Here is a 15,096-nt window from a genome sequence, read left to right as displayed (position 1 = left end):
TGTGGGTGGACTCACATTCACCCATATAAACGTACTTCCAAAAACCTGCCAGAAACATGCCTCTGCATATTGATTCCTCTGTTGTCAATGCGATTAGAAAGATGTCTTGACATTCCCTCTATTTCCCACCAACCACTGTGGGGGTCTGGCTGGGACACAAAGGCAAATACATGACAAAACCTTCTTCAGCACTGCTTACCTTTATGGTTCACTGCTGTAATTGGCCTAGGGTGAACATACCCGCTCGACACTGGCAGTAATGTATTTGAGAAGATATTGAAAAAGCTGATGAGGGAGACACAAGATGTGTTGTAGAATACAAAAGTTAATAATGGTGGGGATTTTGACGAATGGATCTCTAAATGTATCCTGATATCGGTCTAAATTGCATTCTTTGCTCTCAGTTTTTTGTGTTTTTAATTTATACATTCTCTCATTGAGTATGCAAGGTGCTTGTGCCATAGAAGTTCACTTTGTGTGGAGGATAATGCATGCAGAACAAGTGCTGTTGTGCTATGTATATATAAATGTCTATGGAGATAGTTCAGACAACACCATGAAACCTTCCACTACTGTCATCACACAAGCACACAGTGAACGTGTCTAGAAGAGTCATGGACGCAACACTCATACAATGTGCTTTTGAGTACATACATATCATTTTATTGCTGCATATATCACCCCCACACTGAGACATCTGAAAAGAGAGCATGATCTATACCAAAACATTAATCATCATTCATTGTATGTTAATAAATTCAGAATTTCTCCATTTACCATGCGGACGTCCACGCGTGCTGGAAATGCAACCTTTCCAGAGCTCATAAATCACACACACTGAGTCATCTGACAAAGTACCCCAAACACAGGCTGAGGCGCCGCGATCCCTAGGGCACAAACACACACCATCTAATGTGGCGGAATCAGAGCGGGGACCAGAGCTTTCTGATGCTTTTTTCCTGCTGCCAACCCCTACCAACAAGGAGCGTTCGCCTGCAACCTGGGAAAATAACAGGCAGAATCAGAGGGGCTTGTGGGATGCCCCTCTCCGTCATTGTCTCTCTCTTGCTAGTTTCCCTCTGTCTTTTCCTCACTGCCCCAAGGGGTTGAGGCCAGGTACAAACAACAACACTTAAACCTAGAGGGTTGGTTTGTGTTGCATACAGTGGGGACCACCTGTCTTTGCCTTATTAGACATAGTTCACCATTGGAACTTTACAAACAGAGGTACTGTGAATGTTACTTGCAGCACTTTCAGTTCCTGCTTGTGTGAAAATATGTAGTCTTGGTATCATTCTATCATTATTATTATTATTATTATTATTATTATTATTATTATTATTACTACTACTACTATTAATATTACTATTATTTCTGCATATTCTGAACTTTGAATGGGAGCAGCTGTAACACAAAAAATAAGTATTTCTGATTCTGATTCTTTAACAAAACACAAAACAAAACATAACAAAACGCATTTGACGAGGTGTGCAAGAGAGGTATCATCTATCACCAGACTATCAATGTTACTTTGTGAAACTTTAGTTATAGTTGCTGTTTATTGAGCACTTGTTTTATGCAGCAAAACTGTAATGTCAATAAAGCTAAAACTAAACAAATATATGATTTAAAAATTGCACATAATACTTTTGTGTGGTTCTCTTTAGAACATAGATTTCAAATAAAAGCATTTTAGATTATTTTATTCAGACTGTACTCTGCTCTCTTCTATGCAACATGATTTGCTCTAATCTGCTGGTTCAGAGATTACCAAAGCAAGAAGGAAATCTGAGCAGATACAATAGCTTCTCCTCTCTATACCACAGCAGAACAGATTTATCTGCTACCAACTTCAGAAACCCAGTAATAATGGGTGCCATTCAGGTGTAAATCTGTTATTTGTGCACCTACATGACAGATTAAATTATTTTTAGCCTGCGGGGAAAGGATCTCCATTGTGTTTTCCTTTACACCGAATAATCATGTCTCTTTACCTTTTTAGCAAAGTGGTCACATGATCTATGTGCTGTATACACTCGCTTTATGCTTCAGATTAAAAGATTAAAGGCTTTGTGGTGAGGAAAAAGACACAAACAGCGGCCCAATGAAAATCATGATACTGTCAAAAAGGGTTCGAGTCGGCGTTACAGCTGTGTTGTATACATTATAGAGGAGACCCTCTGTTGTGCGATTAGGAAGATAATGTCATCACATGTTAATGACCAGGGTGTTTGCAGTGTGCAAAATGAGTGCCCTCTGATATGCAAAGCACTTCTGCTGAGAATGTCGAAATGTGTGTATGTATGGAAATCCAGTGAAAATAGAGACGCTAGTCTGTGCAGTATAGAACAGACAGCATTATTTATCCCCTTTTCTCCTTTTCTCTCATTTTTCTCCTTTTTACCCCCCTTTGGGTCTCTGGATACTTTCCCATCTCTCCTCTGTTGCCCGGGCCTATCCCCGGCTCCCCGGAGACTGGAGGACGAGTGGTTATTTCTGACTCTGGAAGATGGTCGTGACTAATTGATTCGACATCTGATGGAACGTGTGTAACGTCTCTTTTCCCCCGCTGCTCTATCCTTGCCACTTGCTCAGATGAGCAGGAACCATTAATGTATTGTGCATATATTTATGTACAATACGGCTGTGTTTGATATGAGAAATGTGTTTGTGCCAGCACTGTCTGTGTTCCTCTGTAAACCCCACATAGTGTTGTCCCTAGTAATCTAAATTATTACTGGACTGTTTGATGTTATCCTTAGAGAAAAGAAATTTTGTATACCAGTGCATTCCCATTGGCCTCATAACAATGGATTATATGGCTAACACTCAAAATACTCCCACTTATGTTTCTGTTAGATCACTTTGTATTGTTTCTACATGTTTTTGAGATGTTGCACCACATAAACACAATTGATCCCAGAGGTGCTTTACTGTAGGAATGCATCTAATTCACCTATTGAAGTTTAGTCTTCTTTAGTCTCACTTTCGCTCCTCTCCCTACTGTCTTTCACTCCTCTGGTCCTCTGTCTTTGTCTTTGTGGTGTGGTTTTGGGTGGAGTCCAGAGACCTAATGAGGCGGTTCTGATGGGCCCAGAGGTCTTGAAGCTGCAGCAGGCCGCTGTTGATTCCCACTTCAAAGTACCTAATTGATCTAATCATTTAGCCGATTGGTCAAAGTAATCCGTCTCTGGTGGGCACACATGGGATGGACAATGACAAGTGTTTCATGGCTGTAGGCCGGTTCCTGTCTCTAACTGCAATAGGCTGGAGGTAGTTTTGGCTGTTTGTGTGTGCCCATAGATGAAGTTTGTAAACTGTACATGTGTCCAACTCCTTAGAGTGTCTGTCTGCTAAAATGCCCAAGTGAATCCAAAGTTTATGGTTGTTTCAGTTTTCTTTGCTCATCTGAAGTTTCTGTTGATGAGATACATTTTTAATGAAATCTTAATACCAAGAGTATAAAGTTCTCATTCAAGCACACGTAGCTGCGTGTGAATAATTTTTTGCATGTAATTTTAATGAACAGTGTAAAGTATATTTGAAAGAAGTACCCTTCATTTACATCTTTAAAGGTCTACAAAGGAAGGCACAATGGAACTACCTTTATGAGGAAGACACATTCAGTATATCGTCTTGATGTGGAGAAGGCCACCGGGGAATGATCAAGTGTGCATCCCATCGACCCGCATCCTCTTCCCCATTACCCTGACATTTCATCCCCACATTTAATTCCAGGCCTTTCTAAAGAGCAGGTAATAGTGCAGAGGGGTACAGGGACCCAGAATTAAGCAGTTTTACACCGAAGGGTAATTTGGTGTGATAAATGTGCCGTCGCTGGTAACTAATAATACATATTTTAAGTAGCAGCGGCGCAGCTCCGCGGCCCAGTAAAGGTAGCATCATTATTAATGTGGGAGTCGCTGCGTGTTTTAGTCAGGGTTACGGCACCAAGGTCAGAGCTACGTTTCACTGAATTAAAAGCCATTTTGAGCTATGGCACTCCTAATCAACTCGGACCTAAAGGTGCATAGCTCAGTTATAATGAGGCACCAATGAATTTAAATAAACAGCAAGATCTAGTGATTTATAAAGGCAATGTGCTATCCTTATAGCTCGTTAGCCATGACGGATACTCTTTATTCTCTGGGCCTCTTTACCCACAGGACCCTGAGCTTTTAACCAAGTAATGTCTGCCTCCATTGTCAGTGGATACGCATTCGGAGCAGGACACTTATCCCCGTCATTATGAAAAGTGGAGACACAATACAAGAGTAATGGTAATGTATGCCATCCAAATAGGTGATTTTTCTCCTCCCCTCCCTCCGTTTTTCGCCGATGTAAAAACTACCCCAGAGTTTTAGGCCCATGAATTCATCATCATATTTTCACAAAGGGTTTTTCATATATCCTGAAAGGAAGCATAATCCTTGATAGTGGAAATGTTTTGCATTTAAAGGGGTACTTTTGGTTGGGGAATTGATGGTGATGTTTGGGGGGGCTGAAGAGGAAGGAAAGTTCTAGTTTTTAGAGTGATCACTTACATGAATTATATTTTTATGAGTGAAAAGAGTCAGTGGCTTATTTCAACTTCTTTACTTTGAAATAATAGAAACTTCTGCAGTCAATGTGCCACCATTAATATGCTGATTAGGAACTTTTTTAGAATAATGATGTTTGACACTCTCCATCCTCCACATTTCAGGAATTAATTCTTCAGCAGTCCCTGTCTGTTAGAAAGTAATCCCCCCCCCCCCCCCTTTTTTTTTTCTTTTTCTTTTTCTTTTCCAATATTGATTTGGCCTGTTGCAATTACACTTATTGCTCCTGGTTTTGCATTCCTTAATCTAATGACCCTGAGAGGATAGTTAGTACTTCAGCTGAGGCCAGACGGGGCAGTGAGGCGTGTACATGTAGCCGCCTCTGGCCGCCCCCCTGCCGCTCCTGTTGGGGCATGCCAGGGCATTAGCCACTTCATCAGGTTCTTTGTTGCCCGCCTCTCTTTTGTGTTGCCCTTGAAGAACGTTGCAAGCAAAGCCATGGCTGCAGCCTCCTCTTTACATCTTGATACAGCTTATTCAGGGGACTTTTTGAGAAATCAGTGGCTCGGGACAGGCTTTTTTTTTTTTTTTTTTTTTTTTAAGCGCCTGATTCAGGATGTGTTTCCCTCTCATTGATACCAGCTCAAGCAGCTCACCTCATGTTAACAATGACTGGTTTTATTACTGCACAGTTTATGGCATCTATTTAATTAAAGAGAGACTTTCTTTTGAAAGATTTATTTAAGTATGAGAACTACCACAAGGTAAATACTGATATTCTGCCACTGAGAGAGTAATCTTGCCACTTGTGCTTGAGCAAGTACCGTATCCTGATATGCACTACACTTCTCCTAGTATGTGGCAATACCTGAGGCCATTCTGAATTTAAATTGACATCGAATATTTTCATTTTCCAAAGGACAAAAGTGTTGACTCACCTCCAAAATACACTTGTTTGATTTCCCATGTGAACATAGTGCACAGTGACACCCATAGCTTCCACCATTCAGAGACTCACTCACTCAGCCTCTCACTGTGCTCCGCATTTCAGAGTAATTTTCACTCCTGACACCATGGCTCTGCCTACCTGCCAATTTCTGTCTCGGTTCCTGAATGGGTGATTTGTAAAGCCATGTTCACCTCAACACTCAGAAGATTTACTCAGGAGTGAGCTTGCCAGGTGTTTGAGCTGTCAGTTTGCTCTGTGTTCACAAACTTGCCGAAGGGAAAGTAATAGCCATACTCAGCCAGTTGACTCAGCCAGCTAAGTTGCTATTGCAGTAATACTAGAATATATATGGTCTTTACTATTGATTTGTCTCTTGTGACAACAAAAGCCTGTATTTTGTGAAACCATTTTACATTTGTGGGAAGCTGATTTCCTGTGCTACTGACAAACTTGCATTTAATTATTAAATTACTGATGTCTATAAAGGCTGAAAAGTACTATGTGTGACATACCCATTAACTTTAATACCTTCATATTCACTGTTGTCTCCTCAACTCATGTTTTCAATTTGGGTACGTATCTGCCAGCTTTTTCTTTCCTGGTTACGCACCCTCCTTCCTTTCACCACGGTTAATAAACAAGCTGTAGTTGTTTTTGGGGCTGGAGGTCGTTGATTTGTCTGCCTCTCCCCGTAGGTCATTGAGGTCACCTCGGCCCCGGAAGCATCAAGCTTCGAAAATGAGAAGCCCCGCTCGGCACTCCCGCTGGCGACCAGGAGCACCCCTTGCCCGCGCCCGCCCTGATGATTAATGCCACCCCCGTCCAGCCACAAACCTTTCTGCCTCAGATAATGCCAGGCAGCAAGCGCGGCTGACACTTTTAATGTATAATTAAGTAGAAAAAGTCAGCACTGGCTATGCAAATTTTTTAAAATGATAAATGACGCTGTACAGCAGCAGGGATTGATTTGGTGTAAATGAAACTAATTAAGGAAATGTCAAACATAATTAATAAAACAGGTTTAAGCTGCAAAACATTGTCAATTGAATGAATGAGGAGGCATTGGCTCCCATTGTTCAGGCTTTATTTAGGTCTTGTGTTTAGCTTGTTCCCTGCTCCAGAATGCTCTCTCCCCTCCTCACTCCCTCCACCACCAATTCCCTGAGAGGGGGAAAATAAATTTGCTTGTCTCTCCGCTGACTGTAGAAATTAATTGCTGAAATCTTGTCCCATCCAAGTGTTACATTCACACGCAGGACATTAACATAACTAATTTGAAAGAGCTCAAATGACTGCATAATGGAGCTCCGTCACCATGCATGACAGTCGCTGGTCATACCAAATTAGCTTGGTTTTATAATTGAAAATTTTCCCCCCCTTTCTAATTTTTGCACCATTCCCTCCTTTTTCTTCATCTTCATCTGCGTCTTCACCCCTTCCTTACCCCTCTTCCTTCAGTGGTATCTTTCCTTTATGTTCTGTTTTCTTGATAAGAACAAAGGTTTTATAATTTACAAAAAGAGTGCTTGACCTATAATTAGAGGAGTGAGGGGGGAGGAGGGGGAGTGCCAAGTTGTGGCGGCAGAGTCAGATCCTTAGTCCTGGTAATGATGCTGGAGACCTTGTGGCCCCCGGGGAGGCAGAAGAATAATGGGATGGGCTATTTTTATGGGGGAGCAAAGCAATGGGCCACCAGCCGCTGGGATGCTGGTGCCTCGGTATGGTGCAGAGCAGCAGGGGCTAGCAGGGGGCTAGTGGGGGGCAAAGGAGGGCGAACACTCAACCTGCCACACTGCCAGCTCTCAGCCCTGCCCATCAGTTCTGTACGTCAGCCTGATGCACCACTGTCGGCCTCTGTGCTCCCGCACCAGCCGCTGCCCTTGCCGCAGAGAGGGAGAACTGGGTGGGTGGATGACTGGGTTGGAGGGGAGTTGAAACATCTGCCACTCTGAGGATAACAGAGTCAAAGACACACTGTGAGGGGGGTATCACAGTGAAGTGCTATATCTGGATTTGTAAAAAACTAAACTATAAAGTAGTGGATCGAACAATACTTGCAAAGTCATTCTTAGCTTTTCTTTGAACCTGATTGGACAAAAAAATGTTCGTGTCTCAGGATGCTAATCATTCTTTAATAGGACTGCTGAACTAACCAAATACTCAACTTTGACCATCTACAGTAAAGTTTTCAGAGTTTTATATCCCACTCATAATGCACTTTTGTAATGTAATACTAAAAAACATCTTAAACTATAACAGCTCTTTAATATTTTGTGCTGTTTGACCTAAGTCTGGTGCTAACACAGATATCGTTAATAATGTGCCTCTGTGCAGAGTATTGCAGCAGACCTACGGCTGCCAATATTTTTGTGTTTTGGTTCTACACACTCTAAGCACCGCTATTTATCATACTCCCACATAACAATTCTCAAGAGTTAAAGGAGCAAAAGAAAACAAAAACAAGAAAACAAAAAGTACAAGAACAAAAGAAAACAAAAAATACAAAACAAGAAAATAAAACTCTGGAACACACAGTCTTTATTCCCATTGCATTTTCATTCTCATCTTTATTTCATTATTCCAGTGAGGATCCTAATGCTTGTAAAAGTAAACTTAAATCTTGGACTCCTGAACTGTTTCTATATTCTTTATGCATGATAGTAAAAGACTCAACAGCAACCATAGCTCCACAGTCAGTAACAGAGCTACGATGATTTCTGCTCTGCTGATGTATTTAAAGAGCGTTCGAAAGCCTGGTCCTTTAATGGATATCCTTTCATTAAAGTATTTTTGTGTCTTATTATTCCTGTGACCAGAGAAAAAGTGTACAGAGACTGGTAATTAGCAGGAGTTCATAATGAGTGTGGTTGGTCCAGTGAGCTGTATGTTCTGAGCTGAGCTCAAGGATATTATTTCACGTGAATTATTACCATATGCATTTCTCTAGGAGCACTTAAAAGCTTATAACAAACCCACATATTAGAGGTGGTGTTTCTTTCTGGGGCCTATGCTGGAGCTGGAGTTGCAGCTTCTTGTGTTTATTGCTTGGTCTTGTTCTGTAGTAAAGAAATCAAAGCTGACTACATTGTACTGTACACACATAGTTCATGCATGCTTTGCTACAACATGCAGAGCCAAAATGTTCTGCGGGCTCAATTAAATGTTTGAGTACCACACATATACCAACTACATAAATGCTGACTTATTAGCAGCAATGCCTCACACTAATAAAGTGGGTAAAACTAAAGACACAATAATACAACTAAATAAACTGAAGCATGTGTGCTAAAATTGCTTAATTTAAGAGTGTGTTGAGGGAAACTATTGTTTGAAATTACAATAATGTTAATAGTAGAGCTCATAGCTGGTAAACAAGTTCTGTTATAAGCTGCAGTGGCAGCATACAAAAGCCTTTTTTAACCATCTTTCTGCAGTTTTCATATATGACTTTTGCAGATGGATTTCAAAGTTAATTGTCCTTAAAAAAAAATCATCTTCTCATCATCTCATCTATTGGAATTGCCAAATACGTGCACTGCCAACTTTAGTAGAAATGAGTATGAGCATACTATGAACGGTGCCGTGTTGAATTCTTGTCCCCCTGATAACGGCATAATCTAGTATAAATTCCTTGAAACATGCAGTACTTCTCATAAAAATCACTGACCTGTTTTGAACATTTTCCCTAAAGTTTCCAGTTTCACCTTTTCATGTTATTTTCCTTTTACACATTTTGCTACAACTCTTTTATACAACCCAACCCTCAAAATGCCAAGGGTCACGAGTCAAACATATGCAGCAAGGATTACAATTTATTACCCCACATTTGCCTGATAATTTTTCTCTTTTGACAAGCTTAGGTAAATCATATAGCCTACTCTATAATGTATGAGGACTCGGCTAGCTTGATGAGTAAAGTTCGTTGCTATTGGCTGTTACCCCTGTGGTGTTTGAGTTCCCATAAGACCAATAAGGCTTGTCTGTGTTCCAACATGACTGGAATCACTGCAGGAACAGGTAGAGGTCCAGGTATTTATAGAAACCATATGCAAATGGATCAGTGCCATATTGGATTGTAAGAGCAGAAAGGTGACACTTAAATACATGTACATAGAAGGAGAAATATATAGGCTTCTCCCTCTCTTTGAGACAAGTCTAATCAGTTAGGATGGCCTCCTCGCTGCTCATTTCATTTGAATATATTCAGCTTGGACTCAGACTAAGGAAGTGTCTCTCCCCTCCCATGTATATTATTCCTTCCCGCTGAAGGCTCATTATTTTACAGCAGGGTGTGTGAGAGGTGGCCCCAGTCTCTGAACTCTCTGTCGAGGCTGTATTAATCAAACTTCACACAGCGGGAAAGGGTCCACCCACTGACACGGCACTGCTCACTCTACACTTGAGGACAAAAAGGAAAAACACACAACCTAAGCTGTTACTGTGAACCATCCACAGTGTTTGAAGATTTACCACTTTTAATTATTTTCACAACAATAACCCCACACCTTCTCAAAGATTGTGTCAAAGATATGCCATGCTTACAAAGTATTTTACATCATTACTCATCCATTTTAGTCATCTAATAATCATCCTCCTCTTCCTTTTCTTCACAGTGGACAACAAGATCTTTTCATGGGGGAATGGCAGCAGTGGACAGTAAGTGAATTTCAGACATCATCAAAATGAGCATGTGAACCCTAAAATTTGTCATTACAGCACTACTCAGACTTTTCATTGCACTGTTTTGACAGTATGTGAAGGATAAGAAGGTGTAGTAAAACTTTATGGGACTACTTACTCTGGTGTCCATAAAAGTTGAACTATCTTTGGTTAGTTTTGTTCTGCCCAATGGTCATTCCAATGCCTTATTGTCCTCTGACAGTAGACTGTATATTAAACTGCAGAAAGACACTCTGACAGACAAACAGACAGACATAGTTATACACAGAGATAACTTGTTTTCCTCCTGATGACCTTCCTTGTTAAAACTTCTCCAGCCAGGAGCCAGTCTGACTGTAATGACATCTAAGGGCCTGGGGGCTGCAGTGATTCAGTGGCCCTCAAGTACTCAAACAGGCAGCACAGCAGACCTCAGAGAAATACATAAAAGAAACAAAGGCATCACTTCTCACTCTCTCATCATCTCCCATTGTCCCTTATTCTCCTTCTCTTGCTCTCCATCTCTGTCTGTCTCGTTCTCTCTCTTCTCTCATGATGCCTTGACCCCTCTAAGCAGGTCGAGGCTCTCTAGTGAGGAGCTTATAGTTGGAGGAGCCTATAGTTGGAGCTCCACAACACCCACTTGCAGAGCAAGGGGTGAGCATCTCCGTTATACAACTGGCACTCTGATATCTGAAAACTCCTCAGCTCTCCTGTGTGTCTCACTGGAGGCGAGAGAGGAGAAGAGTACGAGAGAGCTGTGTAAATTTAAACTGGCAAACTTTCTGATGGAAATAGCAGTGACCCCAGAGTGGTCTTGTCTTGAGTTGAAGCATTGTTGTAATCAATACAGGCTCTCGTGGGGATGGCGGGCGAGGACCTTTCGTTCCCCGTTTGTGGAAATAATGGAGAAGACTGTTTGTTATTTTTCCCAGACATGCCGCAAACTAGCAGATATGGCCGGGGCATTGCAGGTTATGACGCTGGCTCAGGGAAACAAATACAAAGAGGAGCATTTTATCAAGAAGCAAACAGCAGAGCTCTGTTTGAAGCTGCTGGGAGCTCATAGGTCACAGGGGTGCTGGGGCTGCGTTTGACCAGCTCATCTTGAAACGGGGTCTTGGATGTTCTTTGTTCACTCACACTGGGGACATGAAGACAGCAACACAACTCTCAGCCAATGTAAAGTCATTTGAACAGCTACAAATTGAGTTAGGTTCAGTTATTATTTCTTCCCCAGGAACGTATAACTGACCTCACAGAAATATGCCTGTTAGTCACACTCTATATGTCACTCCCGTGAGTATAGAGAAAACATATCAGAAGGACAACACAACGGTATTGCTGCCGGGTCTATACTAATGAATGATATCTACCAAGATGTTATCTTGTATTCTCAAATTAAAATGGTGTGTTACTTGTTGTTGTAACAAAATGGATATTTGGGCTTCAACTAACGATTGATTTCAGTATCTATTCATCTGCAGAATATTTTCACGTAAATTGATGAATCGTTTGATCTATAAAATGTCACAAATGTTTGACATTTTTGCTTGAAAAATGACTGAAACCATCAATACATTATCAAAATATTTGGGGATTAGTTTTCTTTGGATCCCCTAATCAATTCTTTGTTGCAGCTGTAATGAATAATTGAATAGATTTTTCATGTGTTAAAGCAGTTTTTTTTTATAGCAAACTGTATTTGCTGTCTGCTTTTCCTAGGCTGGGCGACGGAGAGAGGGCAGTAAAGAACCGGCCCATCGAGGTTAAGTTGCCGCATGAACTGAACGTTAAAGAAAGTGATGCAGATGTGGATGACGTCAGTATAGTTGGTGTTGCCTGTGGAAGCAGACACTCCTTCATATGGACTGAAACTGGGCTGGCCTACAGCTTTGGGAACAACTTCTATGCCCAGCTAGGCTATGACTTCCAGAGGGCTGACTTCAAAGAGCACCAGGTATGAGGATACTAAAGGACCAACTCAAAAACTATAAACACGATCAATACCGGCACCTCCTTAATATCAGGAATGCTTTCCATTAACACCCTTCATAATCAGTATATAAGCATGACAAACAGAAACTCACAAAAATGTAAACTCATCACATAAAACCAATGTGATGTCCCCTTAAAACATTTACATAATCTCTACAGTATATTATCATTAGTTTTTAATTCAATGTTGTGAGAGAGGACAGAGAGAGAGCCTGTATTACGGATACCTCAAGGGCCTTGATGGCTCTTTGCTGGTTGTCTCTCTCTATCTCTGTCCTTACATGGCTTACCATACAGTAGCATGCTGCCGAGCCATAGAAATCCTAAATGAAGTGCTGCAGGATTGAAATTGGCTCTCTTGTGAAGTGTTCCACTTGCATTGGAGCTTAATTTTGCCTACTCATATCATTTGATTCAGTCCCTCAGTCCCTCTTTTGCTCGCTGCAGCCCATCACTCCCTCTTCCTTCTCATTCAAAATAAGCCCATTTACCGCAGTGTGACAGTGTCTAGGTGAATGATTGCCACTCAGCACTTGATATATGGGTATGTGCTTCTGTACGCATGTGTACGGGATATATTATATTTCCGACAGATTTTCCCAGTCTCTTGCAGTTACATTATGGCATTGTTATACAGTAAGTCTTTTTACACACACGTATTCTTATGGATGGATTAAAAAAAGTATTAAAATCTAGTTCACTGTTTTCATCTTTTTTTCTGTGCTGAAGTGAGTATGGAGAAGCTGTTTGGAAATTGCTGTTGTGTTTGGTGCTGTTTTATAATCAAGATACAGTTTTCCTGTTATATTATCTGTTGTTCCTCTGGCCTCGTTCCAGCGGTAACATAAGACAAATTCCCATAAGAGAGGCTTTAGGGTTCATATGAGACTGGCCTCACACTGGGTGGGAGGGGGGCAGAAAGTACCCAGCCACCTGGCAGCAGTATGGACGCCCAGGGGCCAAAGCTCTCACCTCTCCTCCCTGATAAAGGCCACTGGTATCTGCATGACTGCACCCAGCCCTCACCTCTTTCTGTTAAAGCAAAAGATCTTCACTGTGAGCAGTGCAGCAGCAGTGGCAGAGAATAGGACCTGGTGGTATGTGTATCACAGAGTCAACCTTTCCTACCATTCGGTGGCCTCTGATTGCCCCAAGTGGAGGCCCAAACCTGGTCCTCTCTGTTGTATACCACAAACCTCCATCTTCTTTCATCCTTATTGCCTCCCTGAGTGTATTTTTTCAGTAGGACTAGAAAAGCTGCTCCACCTCCAGCTATCCCCCAGACTCCATACTATATGATACTGGCTATTGTTGTAAAGAATCTGTAGGTTGGAACTACCGGCTTCACCCCTAAGGCTCCGTTTCTCTTTACCGCCTGAAATGGAGTGGTAGCAGACTACTGAGATCTGAGAAACACTATATTCTCTTCTTTATTGGCCCAGTGATACGGTGTTTCGGATTCTGCTCACACCTGTGAGCCCATTGTTCAGGCCCGCTATGGCATTTCACCTGCAACAGACAAGGTTAGACAGAGCTCCTATTTAATGGTTTGATTGACATTATTTTAATGGCACACCGTTGGGAGCTATATGTCTGTGAACGAAAATGAAAGTTAATCTTATTTTTTTTCCCTCTCATGTCTCTGCCCTCTTTCTCTCTCCCCTCATTAGGACAATGACATTGTCAGTTTTTCATGCTTTTGAGGGAAGTGTTTGTATGCAGTTAGGACAGTCCCTCTTTAGTTCTCCATGTGCTGCCTTATATAAACATTTTGAGAGGAATTAGTAGTCACTCGCAATGTTATTGCGGTAGCTTTGGTAGTATCAAGCCAGTATCATATACCATAGGTCTGTTTGTTTTTGTGTGTGTCTGAATTTTTTCTCCCTGTATACATAGCTCAGTCTGTAAGTAGGTTAACACCTTCTAGCTGAAAGAGTACCACCCATTGTCTGTGTTTCTACAAAACTCGGCAAAAAGCGACCGCGGGAGCATGAAAATAAACTCTGTTCCTAAGTGTGACACGTGTGCAGCTTGAGCTTGGCACGGCATCCGTGTTCAGCCTGGCTGAGCACAACTTGTTTGAATGTCATATTTATCCCTGTGTTTTGTCAGAAAATTAACTTCCTGTGAGTTTGCGGCAAAGCCGAGCATATGGCCACAGCTCTCTGGAGATGACAGCCTAGCGGAGCGGGAGCTCGCCGGTGCCGCTGCCCTGCTCTGGCGGCAGATGCTCCGGGCTTCTTCGCGATTAAGTGGAGATCATCACTGTTTTCTTTGAGCACCGCTGTGCCTTGTACTCTGAAGTGTTCCGTTAATCACTGCCTGCCTCCCTGCCTTTTCCACACAAGCTGCCAAAGCACTCATTAAGTTTGAATCTCCCTCTCAACACTCGCTTGCTCACCAACTCGATACATTGTGTGACAGAATCTTAGCAGTCACCCTTTTTGCAGGAACATGATGGTTTGTTACACCTGTTTGCTAGAGGGATCATAAAAGCCATAATGTTTTTGTGCGCGCTTGTTTGAATGGTATATGCAATTTCATCTCTGGCCCTCTCCTGCTGTTCATTCATTTTTAAGGCATTGTGTACATACTGTAGAATAAGTGTCGCTCTTTGACTGTTTTCTCGAGTCTGTGTATGCTGATGTAGTCTGTATCTGAGTTTCTCCCCATGCGCTAAGATCCTGCCTTGTTTCCAGTACAGGCCTCTAAGGGAGAGAAGGCTTTTTTATGCTTGTGTTTTTTTTCCAGTGGTGCCTCCTCCTTTTCTTTCTGCATGTTTTAGAAAAACACTGCTACTCAGATGTACAGTTGTTAAACATTACTATGTTATCTTCTGTGTGTGTGTGTGTGTGTGTGTGTGTGTGTGTGTATTAAGTTTATGGAGCAGAATACAGGTATTATGTAAAACAAAACTCTGGTCAAAGAGAAACAGAGATAGAAATTTTG

At 41.7% G+C, this 15,096-nt stretch overlaps 1 protein-coding gene across 3 annotated transcripts in view; it reads left to right on the top strand.

Moving 5' to 3' along the window:
- Positions 1 to 15,096, top strand: part of LOC140996310 (uncharacterized) — a 301,135-nt gene that overhangs the window by 34,904 nt on the left and 251,135 nt on the right. For all 3 annotated transcript variants that reach the window (XM_073466666.1, XM_073466664.1, XM_073466667.1), the window contains exons 4-5: positions 10,104 to 10,146; positions 11,875 to 12,109. In XM_073466666.1, coding sequence (XP_073322767.1) covers positions 10,104 to 10,146; positions 11,875 to 12,109 — 278 coding nt within the window. The remainder of the gene's footprint in view (positions 1 to 10,103; positions 10,147 to 11,874; positions 12,110 to 15,096) is intronic.

Source organism: Pagrus major, chromosome 5 (genome assembly GCF_040436345.1).
Source record: "Pagrus major chromosome 5, Pma_NU_1.0".
Classification (NCBI taxonomy): Eukaryota; Metazoa; Chordata; class Actinopteri; order Spariformes; family Sparidae; genus Pagrus; species Pagrus major.
This window is presented reverse-complemented; position numbering and strand designations above follow the sequence as displayed.